The sequence below is a fragment of the Elephantulus edwardii genome, unplaced genomic scaffold, assembly GCF_000299155.1.
Source record: "Elephantulus edwardii isolate Elephantulus edwardi_28Jun2011 unplaced genomic scaffold, EleEdw1.0 scaffold00004, whole genome shotgun sequence".
In the NCBI taxonomy this organism is placed as follows: Eukaryota; Metazoa; Chordata; class Mammalia; order Macroscelidea; family Macroscelididae; genus Elephantulus; species Elephantulus edwardii.
The window spans coordinates 17,930,488-17,942,099 of record NW_006399754.1 but is presented as its reverse complement, the minus strand read 5'-3'; the positions used below and the strand labels follow the sequence as shown (position 1 = coordinate 17,942,099).

The window sequence follows — 11,612 nt, the reverse complement described above, 5'->3', positions numbered from 1 at the left end:
ATTATATTATAATAATTATTATTCAGTTTAACCTATTTAGGTGGAACAGATAACATGGTGATGGACCAGTCCTTTTTGTATAATAACTCCTAGCTGAATGATTTTTTGAAATTCATACGTAAAAGGATTTATGCATATAATTGATATACAGAATATCCCATATTTACTGGTTCCTTTCATTGTCTTTGCTGGGTTGATTCCATAGTGAAAACTTTTTTTCCCTTACAAGAATCTTGTGATTATTTTAACAGAATACACCTGTCCAGAGAAACAGGCTCATTTGTCATAATTAATCTGCGTCAATAAGCCCGCTGGATTGTCTCATGAAAGAGATTGTTTTTATTAACACACAAAACAAATAAACACCCAGCAACATGTAGCCATTTTTCAGAACCTAAAATGAGAAAACACCTTTAGTATGAATAGACTGTAGTGAAACAATGTTTATCCTCTGTCCATATTGACAGATAATTAGGTCATTAAAATCTAGAGATGCAGTTATGTTGGTTATAAGATCTTTCTGTGACTGATGAAGATAGGCCCGGATTACCCAAGAGGGAAAAAATCAGCAACTTTTCTGAGTGCTCCTTCATGAACCCACACTGGTGTGTACATCACGTGCCCTCGGGTGTAGGTAAGGGCTGTGGCAAGGGGCCAGATCATTACCCCAGTGCTGCTCCTGGGTGCATCTACTGCCTCCATGCCAGAAGACCAGCAGGGCCTCGGGGTTTGGCTGAGAACATTCATTGAGATGTGTGTAAATTGATGCTGTTTACAAAGAGTCACATGCTTTAAAAGAATATGGCTCTCTGCTTCCCAAACAGTATGGTATCTTTATTATAAAAATCACCTAACTGAAAAGGCTTCTTTTCAGTTACTTGTTGTTGTTGTTGTTTGTGCCATCGAGTTACTTGCGACTCATAGCGACCCTATGTACAACAGCCCTAAACTCTGCTCTGTCCTGTGCCAATTGCACCGTCTCTGACACTCCCATCCCGATTACCCCAGTCACTGAATCAATTCACCTCATAGAGGGTCTTCCCCTCCTGCGCTGTCCCTCCACCCTCCCAAGCATGATGTCCCTCTCCAAGGACCTGTCCCTCCTTGCAACATGTCCAAAGTATGTCAGACGAAGCCTCAGAATCCTTGCCTCCAAGGAGCCACCCGGTTAAATCTGTTTTCCTAGCAGTCCATGGTACCCTCAATACTCTTCTCTAGCACCACAGCTCAAAGGCATCAATTCTCCTTCTATCCTCCTTGGTCATTGTCCAACTCTCTGATGCATAACAAGTGATAGCAAAGACCATGAAAATTACTTCTTACCTTGAAAAAAATTCATATTGATCTTTGCTTATCCATGATGATATAATCTGTGTAATAAAAAGAAAATTTGGGTATTTTTCTCACTAGCACTTTAAAATAGATATTCTTAAAAGTGCTTTACAAATGTTCGTGACATGAGTCCAGAACGAAGGGTGCATAGTGGAGTGGACCTGGGGGGAGGGATTGTAAAATAATGAAAACATTTTCCTTTTACTTTTCAAACAGAAGACTGTACTGGGGCTGGGAGGATTGGGCAGGGAGAAAAGTGCAACAATGAATGAATGAATGAAAATCCGAAGTGTCTGTAAATTTTCATTAAAATTAATAATAATTTAAAAAGGTGCTTCACATTAGTAAAAAGATTACATTTAGGAAATATGGTATATGTACAGTATAATTCTGACTATATGCTTTAAAAACATCATACATAGTGGGAAAATACCATAGAGCATATACAAACTGTTTAAAGTGTCCTTGTGGGAAGTGGAATTAGGTTTTTCTCTTCCCCACACACACCCTGTATTTTTTATAAATGTTTGATGTTGGGTTTAGGTACCGTTGAGTTGGGACTAACTAATAGCTGACCTTCCAGTGGGTTTTCAGAGGCAGTAAACTGCATGGAAGAAAATTGCTTTTCTTTCTCCTGTGGAGCAGCTGGTGGAGTCAAACCATCTGCCTTTGGGTTGGCAGCACAACTTTTTACCTTAAACATTTGATAGTAGGTAGTGATTATCTTTTTGCAAAAATAAAACATACGGAGATTGACTCTCAAGAGATTGAAAGTCTGAAATACATCATCTTCTTACAAAAAGTCTCGACTGTATTGTTCTAAAATGGTAGCCATTAAAAACAATTATTACTGAGGTATTTTTTTACATTGATCAAAAATTCAATTTCTCAATCGTACTAGTCATCTTTCAGGTTCCAGTGGACTAATCTCTAGAATGTTCTTTTTGAAAGTGTTGGTAGTGCATGGATTACTGAACTGTGTCCTAGACACCAAAGATAATGGTTAGACTAGTGTCAGTGACATGGACGGGCCATATTCTTTTCCCCCCATAGATATTTGTCATTACTTCTACCCAATTCCCTCGATAAACCTAATTAGCCTGTGGCCTATTGAGCTCAGAGATTTTTTTTCCACCGTCATTCCTCTAGTTTAGTGATGGAACAAGGATTAGAAAATCGAGCTATCCTCCCAGCCCCTCAAGACTTATTACTACCGTTGAGTCAACTACGAGTCAGTTACAGCTCCTGATGACTCGTCAACAGTTCTTGAACTCATATATCTTTACAGGAAGAAGCTGCCTCATCTTTCCTCCTCAGATGCTGGGGAAGAAAGATGCTGGTCAATTTGCACAACCAGCTCAACTTAGGAACCTGAGTCAGAGCTCTTCTCCCCATGTTACTTTTATTTACCATTCTTCTCCTAAAACGAAATTTTCTCTACCTACATACAAATGTCAATTCAATTAAAAATATTTCCATACTTTTTTTTAGTGTTTTCCTTGTGATAAGCTTCATAATAGACCACGAATATATAAAATCAAGTACAACACATGTCCCTATCCCCAAAAGGCTTAACATGCAAAAGTAGAAGCATAACGTAGCTGGAGTGGTGACTTGAAGGAGAAATGGGCATCTTCGTCCTGGGCGATATGGAAATGCTTTATGAAGATGCACTTGTCTGAGATGGATCTTTGTGCATTCACATTCCCAAACTGTGTCTTCTTCTCCAGTGTTTTCAGTCCTCCTCATCCTCCGGAAGACAAATCACACTCCATCCTTGTAATGCAGTTGTTCTCTGACTATTTATAGTTGTTCTCTCACTATTTTTCATTTCATGTGAATTACTTGGATGTCTCACTTCTCTTAATTTGCACTGGTTTTCTCCTTTTTCAGGCCAGATAAAATACATTTACAATAATTTCAAGTGTACAAATGGAATGAAAATAAAGTACTATATAAGTATTTATTTAGTCAATTCTTTTCTTTTCGAACTACACAAAAATAAGAACTTGGAACAAATAATTGTCTCCAGCCAGTTTCTTGGGGAATGTTTAAGGTCAGATCTGGTTAAGAACTTGGAGTTCAGTTTCCAAACACATCCCGTTTTTGTATTTTAACAGATGCGATGCTTCTGGTGGCTGAGAGATTGGAAGGACCATTCAACATTGAGTCCGTCATGGACCCGATAGACGTCAAGATTTCTGAAGCCATCATGAACATGCAGGAAAACAGCATGCAGGTGTCTGCAAAGGTATTTGCATTAGTCATGTGTCTACTAGTAAGAAAAGTAATGTAGCCGCAAAGTAACTCGATATGTCAGCTGGGATTATAAATTCTAATCCGTTGTCCATGGGCTTTTCCGGCTGCACCATAAATGTGCTACTTCAATAAAAATGCCTAACAAAATGGCATTGAGAAGTGAAGGAATCTTTTCATTCTCAGCTAGTCAATCAGGTAAAAATTATTGGCTGCTAAAGAATCTCAGAGTCCCAAGTATGTGGACTAATCCCTTACATTTGTGAGCAGTTTAGGGGGAATGCTTGTTTCAGGGCCTGGAATGTCCATGCCCCTGTTCTCCACCGGACTCCCTCTGTCTCGTAACCTCTAATTATATCTGCAGCTTTGCACACCAGGCAAATGTTCTATATGTTCAATGTAAATAATTAAACAGCCCATCCGACTTCCTTTCAAGATTATGGAGCAGCCTTCATTAATGACTCTTCAGGGGGAAAGGCTCCTTAGCATGAAGCCAATCACACGTTTTAAAAAAGAAAGAAAAGTAGTGCATTTTCATAAATCATATGAGATGCAGCTCCTGGGTTTGCAGCTGCAGATTCCAGGTGCAGTTTTTATTTGTCTCTGCCTGGCTGAAGACAAACAGGACCTGCCGTGAGCAGAACTGACAAGCTTGCAGTGGGTCTCCACCCTAGTCCTGCATCGGGCAGATGAAGGCACCATGGCCTTTTGTTCTTCCAGCTTCTCTGTGAGGAAACAGTGACCCTATAGTATTTGCCCTGTTTATCGAGTGACTGAGTGATTGCATTTTCAATGAAAGGCATCTGAACACCCTAAAATGCAATGTCAAGCACACAGTGACATGCTGAGCTTTCCTTTATTTTAAAATCTCTTTGTTGACAATCTTTACAAATCTCATCAAGGTGGAAGGGAAGGGGCAGTAAGCAGAAGTATCATAGCAGAAAGACGCTGTGGAGCCTTACAAGGTGGCCTTGGCAGTGTAGGAATCAAAGTAGATTTGAACTTCTGGGGAGGTGAATGGGAGAGAAGGAGATATCTTGGCTACAGAGTCATGCCGCAGCATAAAACTTCACAAGTGAGTGGCTTTAAAAATAGAATTAAGATCAAGAAACAGCAAAGTCTAAATCCAGGATGTGTCTCAGCACTGGGTAAAGAAGGGGCTTGCTGGTCAGTTTCAGCTTCTCTCACTCGCTCACTCATTGCCGTGGAGTCAGAAGGACTCATAGCTGGCCCTTCATTGAGTTTCTGAGGCTGTAAATGTCACAGGAAGGGAATGCCCATCTTTTTTCCTCAGAGCCACTGGTAGATTCGAACCACCAACAGACACATCTTCAGGTTAACAAAGGATCTGAAAACATCTCTAGTTTTTATCCCTAACCTTTTAGTTAACCTTTGGCCTCTAACCTTTGGTAACAACCTTTGAGTCGTCAACCCAACAGATCGGAAAGTGTCTGTATAAACAGATATGAGGTGGACTGGAGCACGGCTTTCTCGGTCCAGCTCTTTTCAGTATTCTCTGTGCACATATTCAAGTCAAGAAGGAGTACTTCTCAGGAGGCCGGGTGGACTCTGGATTATCAGAACGTGATGGACATATCTTTATGAAATGTGCACTTTTTTTTAGAGGCAGATGGAAGAAATATCAAAATCAAGAGTAGCAATATTACTGGACGTGTCACTGCGTACTCTGACATGAGGCGACACAGTAGGAAAAGTCATACAGCAGGACAAAACATACCAAATGAGCTCCCAACTAATGAAGAGGAAGTATGCGTCTGGCTTCCATGGCCTCACGGAAGGAAGCTGGCAGGGTCTCAGGAACCTGGAGAGAAGGGCCCCTCGGCTCTCAGCAGGCCAGCAGTCTGGTCTGGAAGGAGCAGCCGTGCCAAACCCAAGCCCGTTGCCGCTGCTGCGTTAACTGTGACTCCCAGCAGCACTAAGAGTTCAGCAGTCCCCTGGGATAGCACTGGCCCACGGAGTTCCCAAGGCTGCAGCTTGTAAGGAAGCCCCCTGTCCTGTCTTTCTCCTGCAAAGCAGTCAGCACCACCTTTTGGTGGTGGCCTTCACTGGGAGCTGAGTTGTTGACCCAAAGGCCACACCTTTCTAGTGGTTCGAATCCCTGGCAGCTCGTCAAAGGCCTCCTTCTGTGTGATTTACAGCCCCAGACGTTACTGGAGAGGTAGCGAGGAGATGAGTCTGGTTCATAATCAAGTGCCCAACCACTGCACCACCTGGGCTCTACAAGGATCCAAACCAGACTTTTTAAATTTTTTTTTATTTTTTCTTTCTCTTTTTCTTTTTTTATTAATGATTTTAATGCAACATGTATATTTTTTACAGCGTATTCTTTCCATTTAATTTTCTCCCATTCATTGTTGCACAATTTTTCCTCCCTGCCCACCCTTCCCCATAGTTCATTTTTCTCTTTGAAAAAAATTTTTTTCCTTATTATAAAAGCTGCCCCCCAAGTCCACACAGTCCACTTTACTATGCATTTCTCTTTCTCTAATCCTGTCATTTGTTCAATAGTTGGAAACTCCACAAATTTAGTAGGAGGTGCCATGAGGTTGCTGTTCTGAAAAGAGGCTTTATTTCACCCAAGAAGTGGACCTTTCTTTAAGTTTCTATTTTATTTTTTTTTTGTCACTTTTTATATAAGCCACAGCCATGAACTTGAATATAAACTCTGCATCCTGGCTCAAGACTGGGTGATTGGCTTTTTCCCTTGTCAGAGGACCCTGAGTCATTGCTCGTGAAAGTCTCATCAAAGGTGACCTCTTGGTTTCCAGACTCAGGCTGGAGTATCTGCATAGCCAGAAACGTAGTTAGCCTTTCACATGCTTCAGGGGAGCCCAGAAGCTACTTCCTAATTGGGGGCCAGACATCCTGAGAGTTGTAGAGCTAAGAAATGAAATGACTTTCACTCCGGGATATGATTGGCAACCTCTCCTTGGAAAAGCGTTTATCTTGTTAAAGCCGTGAAAGCTGATGGAAGTCATTCCCGGAGCCTCTTTCAGAAAAGCAACAGTGTTAATAGCCGCCAACTGATATTTGTTGAGTGCTTGCTGCCACGCCAGCTTTACATGGGTTTTATTAAGTAGCATTTGTCAGGGTCTTTGCGATGGGATAGCGTTTTGCTGATAAGGGGAGCAAAGATTAGGACGGTAACTGGTGCAGGTCTCCTGGTGTGGGAAGGATGAAGGGGTTTAAAGCTAATCTCGGCTCAGGGAGGACTCCAAGGCCCACAGAGCCTCTCAGGCCAAGAACTGGGCTGAGCGAATATTTACTTACCTGATCAACCGTGTGTTGCGTTCCTAACCCAAAGGCTGAGCATGTCCAGTGGTTCGAATCCACATGTGGATCTTAAGTAAAAAGATGGGGAGCGCTGGTGGCCTAGTTGTGAAGCTGCACTGAAATCCCAAAGGCATGTGGTTCAAATCCACCAGCTGCTGCACAGGAGAAAGATGGGCCGTCTCCTCTTGTGCAATTGACTGGCTCTGAAAACCCAGTGGGGGGTCAGCTGTGGGTTGGTTCCAGCTCAACAACACACAACAACAATGAGGTAGAAAGATGAGCAGTATTCTTCTAGCAAAGTCACAGCCTCGTAAACTTATGCATCAGAACTGGACAATAAGTGAGTTGAGATCAAGACGTAATAGAAAGTTTGGTTGTCTTCAGTGAAGCCTGTGTGGGAAGCCATGGAAACCGGCTGGCAGCTGGCGTCAGGTCGCCTGTGACTTAATATTACCGGAATCACCAGGGAAAGGACCTCTGTCTAATCCTGTCCTAAATGGGACTCCTGTAGTCCACAGGATTTGCCTGGGCTTATGTGGGATCTCCAGTGGCTTAGTGGTATGGAGCTACGCTGCCAGCCCAGGGGCACAAGTTCACGTCCCCTCGCATCCACCAGCAGCCCCGCAGGAGAAAGATGGGAAGTCTCTTCCTGCATGAGTTACTGTCTCCGATAACCCTGCGGGAACGTCAGCGGCGATTCGGTTCCAACTTAATGGTCCATAGCGTCATCTGTGAGGAGGAAGATAGCCAGGCCTTTCTTTCTATTTTGTCTTTGCCTGAAAGCTCTGCAGCCCCCAGCCTCTGCTAAGACACAAGTGGTGGCTGTGACAGAGCGGCTCAGCCAGGAATCACAGGCAGTTAGTTCTCCAGAGTGGAAGGTGCCCGTTCCGCCTTGGAACCGCGAGGTGGGGCGAAGCCAGGAACACCCAAGCTTCCTCGGATTTCACAGGCATGCCTTTAAAACTAGCCTGGGGTCATTCCCTCTGTGCTGGGTGCTAATTAAATATTTATCTTATCCAGTCTGTTCACATATTGCTTTAGTAATTTGCTGAATTTTAAGAATATAAAGTGTAATTCTTTGTCTGTTTCTCCTGTATCTGAAGGTATAACATGCACATACCACAGTTTCAGATGCAAACCGCTCACCCCTAATGCCCTAATTCTCAGCTAGTCTGTAGAAAGAACAGCTAGCGAATCTTTTGCCATCTAACAGTTGAGATCATGAATTAGTGGCATTAGGGTGGCATCCGGTTCCTAAATAACACGCTTCTGGAAACTGTGAACTTTGATAAATGTCGATAGTCGTGGAAGGGCTTCAGGTCTTTTGGTTATAGAATCACTGAGTTGTGCTCGACTCGAAGGCAGTCAACAACGATGACAGACTAATAAAAAGATCTGGTCTCACCAAGAATATCAATTCTCCAGTCAGATCTGTTCTTAGAGGAATTTTCAGATTCTCTTGTTTGCTCTTTGACTTACAGGTTGAAACAAGTATCATTGAGGTTCCCCTTTGAAAACTCTTATCAGTTCTAAAATTATAATATTTCAGTTATAGCACCACAGGGCTCTAAATATACCCTTTACAAAATATATGTGCATGAGTGTTGGGTTTTTTAATTTTTTTACTTAGGAGATAAACATATTAAAACTTACCTTGTTTCCCTTGTGGACAAAGAATCATCTAGGAGAGTCACAATCCTCATGGCTGCCCTTGGCTGAGCACGGTCTATGTTCATCGAACAAATACTCTGCCGTGTGCCTGGCATGAGGAAGACAGCTGGCAGCAGAGCAGAGTTTCTGCTTTCAGGTCAATCTTTTCTGAATGCCTTGCAGATGTATTGGAAATCTTCTCTGCAAGCTGCTAAAGTAAGCTTCTGTTTCCTTTCTATATAAGCAAGGGAATTTTAGAGATTAAATACAGAAACACCTTGCATTCCTTCTCTTTACTTTTTTTATTTTTAAACAAACCCGATGTCTATAGCAGCCCTGTGTTGTATGAGGCTGTTGGCACCATTTTTTCCAATGGCACGTGCTCAGTCCTATTTCTGTCACAGTCTGATAACTCATAATATTCCAAACTTTTTCATACTTTTATTGCACACTTAGTAGGGTTTGTACTATCATGACTATGACAGTAGTTCACCATTGTATTATAATGAGGAGGGGTTTTTTTTTGCGATTTCACACTATTTACTACTAGGAGAACCCTCAGCAAGCTGTATTGGCATGGTGACTGTGGCACCAGGCTCCAACGTGTCAGGGGTGGCGAGGATAGGACAGGGTGCAGACCCGTTGATCATAGGCTTGCTAGAAGTTGACTGGATGGCACTGACAAACAACAACAACAAATACTACTACTGCTCCTCAACATCGCCCCTCTGGAGTGAACCCGTATCTCACCCTCTAATGTGTGCGTGGAAGCTGTAATTACGTGGGAGGACATGTCTCATCTTCCCCCCAGGGTGTGGCTGCTGGATTCGAAAGTCCAGGGAGAGGTTGTCTTTAGGTTACCAGTGTAGCAACTCACTATGGACTGTGCCATCACAGGTCCCCCCACACTTGTTGTTGTTATGTGCTGTTGAGTCACCTGTGACTCATAGCAACCCTATGTACAACAGCCCTAAACTCTGCTCATCCTGGGCCAGTCTTACTGTCTCCAACACACCCATCCTGATTACCCCACTCACTGAATCAATCCATCTCATCGACGGTCTTCCCCTCCCGTGCTGTCCCTGCACCCTCCCAAGCATGATGTCCCTCTCCAAGGACATGTCCCTCTTTGCAACATGTCCAAAGTGTGTCAGACAAAGCCTCAGAATCCTTGCCTCCAAGGAGCAGCGTAGTTTCACCCTCTCTGGGACAAACCTGTTCATCCTCTCAGCAGTCCATGGTACATTCAATACTCTTCTCCAACATCACAGCTCAAAGGAATTAATTCTCCTTCTATCATCCCGAGACGTTGTCCAGCTCTCTGACACATAGCAAATAATTACAAAGACCATGGCCTGTATCAGATGCACCTTAGTCTACAGACTGACATCGTTGCTCTTCAGTAATTAACATATTTAACGGACCACAAAACAAAACATAAAACCAATCCTTAAAACTAAAACATCAAGACCATTGCCTCGGAGTTTATTTTTATTCCTAGAAACCTTAAATTAATTTTCTAAGTCTGTAAATCCCTAAGAGAGTCAGCGGCCTCGTCTTCCTCCAGGAAGTAGCTGGATATCTGCCTTTAGGTTGGCAACACAGCACTAGGTGACCAAGGCTCCTTTAGTAGATGGTAGAATGTTGTTGTTGTTGTTGTTGTAGTTGTGATGTGCCCTTGAGTCTACAATTACTCATAATGACCCTGAGTATAATAGCTCTGGACTCTGACCTGTCCTGAGCCAGTCTCAGTGTCTCCAAAACACCTACGCCCATTAATCCAGTCACCATGCTAATCCATCTCATCTGGAATCTTTCTCTCCTGCATTGTCACTCCACCCTTCCGAGCATGATGTCCTTCATTTAGGACTGATGTCTCCTGGCCACATGCCCAAAGTATGTGAGAGACAGCTTCAAAATCCTAGCCTCCAAGGATCAGCCTGTGTTTACCATGTCCAAACAGACCTCTTTGTTTTCTTGGCAGTTCATGATGTGTTCAATATGCTTCTCTAGTACCACAACGCAAAGGCATTGATTCTTCTTCTGTCATCCTTAGTCTTTGTCCAGCTCTCTGATGAATAACAAGTAATTGTGAAGACCATAGCCTTAGCAGGCAGACCTTATTCTCTTGTGTGGACATAACTCTGTGTGTGTGTGTGTGTGTGTGTGTGTGTGTGTGTGTGTGTGTGTGCGCGCGCGCGCTGTCAAATTGGATCTGACTGGTACAGGAGGAGATTGTCCCTCCTTCTCCAGCAGAACATCTGGTGGATTCGAACTGCACACCTCTGTAATTGCAGTGCCACTTCTTGCCACTAGGCCACCAGAGTTCCTGTGAACATAACTTTTATATGCACTGAGAATTCAAGCGTTAGTGTGAATCACATTATTTTTGTAATTTTTATTTTCTATTGGTTTGCATACAAAGTTAATATACATTTTTCCACACTATCCTTCATTCACATTGTGTTTCCTACAATCATTTCTGTTCATTATTTTTTATAAAATTAATCAACATTGAACTATGCCCACCGTTACCCTGTCTTTCAGATCCCCCTGGATCTTTCCAATTACCTTTACCCCCCCCCCCAAAGTGTGCAACCTTATGATATCCTCCCTGCCCTTCCTCACTATTCTGCTACCACCCCTTCACCCCTTGGATCCCCATAGATGTTTTACTAGTTATCCTTCTGTTTTTACAGTAATGGTCTGATGAGTATTTGTCCTTATGTGCCTGAGTTATTTCACTCAGCATAATGCCTATTCCAACTTGTAAATGTACCACAATTTCTCAGTCATTCGATTTTCATTGAACGTTTGGGCTATTTCCATGTTTTCCTGATTGTAGGTAATGCTGTTATGAACATTGGTGTGCAAATCTGTTTACGTCTCAGTTCTCATTTTCTTGGAGTATTATATTCCTAGCTACATGTGTTCTGTTGAAAGGGCAACTGAGGTTGAGCTTTCAAGTATGGAAGTACAAAGGAGGAGGAACAGTTGTAAGCAGACACTAGTGATTGGAACATGGAATGTGAGAACCATGAATGTAGGAAAATTAGATATTGTTAAGGAAGAAATGGAAC

The 11,612-nt window shown here is 42.7% G+C and overlaps 1 protein-coding gene across 1 annotated transcript in view; it reads left to right on the top strand.

Moving 5' to 3' along the window:
• GPC6 (glypican 6) overlaps positions 1 to 11,612 on the top strand; it is a 1,593,112-nt gene that overhangs the window by 1,412,481 nt on the left and 169,019 nt on the right. Inside the window, exon 5 of the mRNA XM_006879575.1 lies at positions 3,453 to 3,583. Coding sequence (XP_006879637.1) covers positions 3,453 to 3,583 — 131 coding nt within the window. The remainder of the gene's footprint in view (positions 1 to 3,452; positions 3,584 to 11,612) is intronic.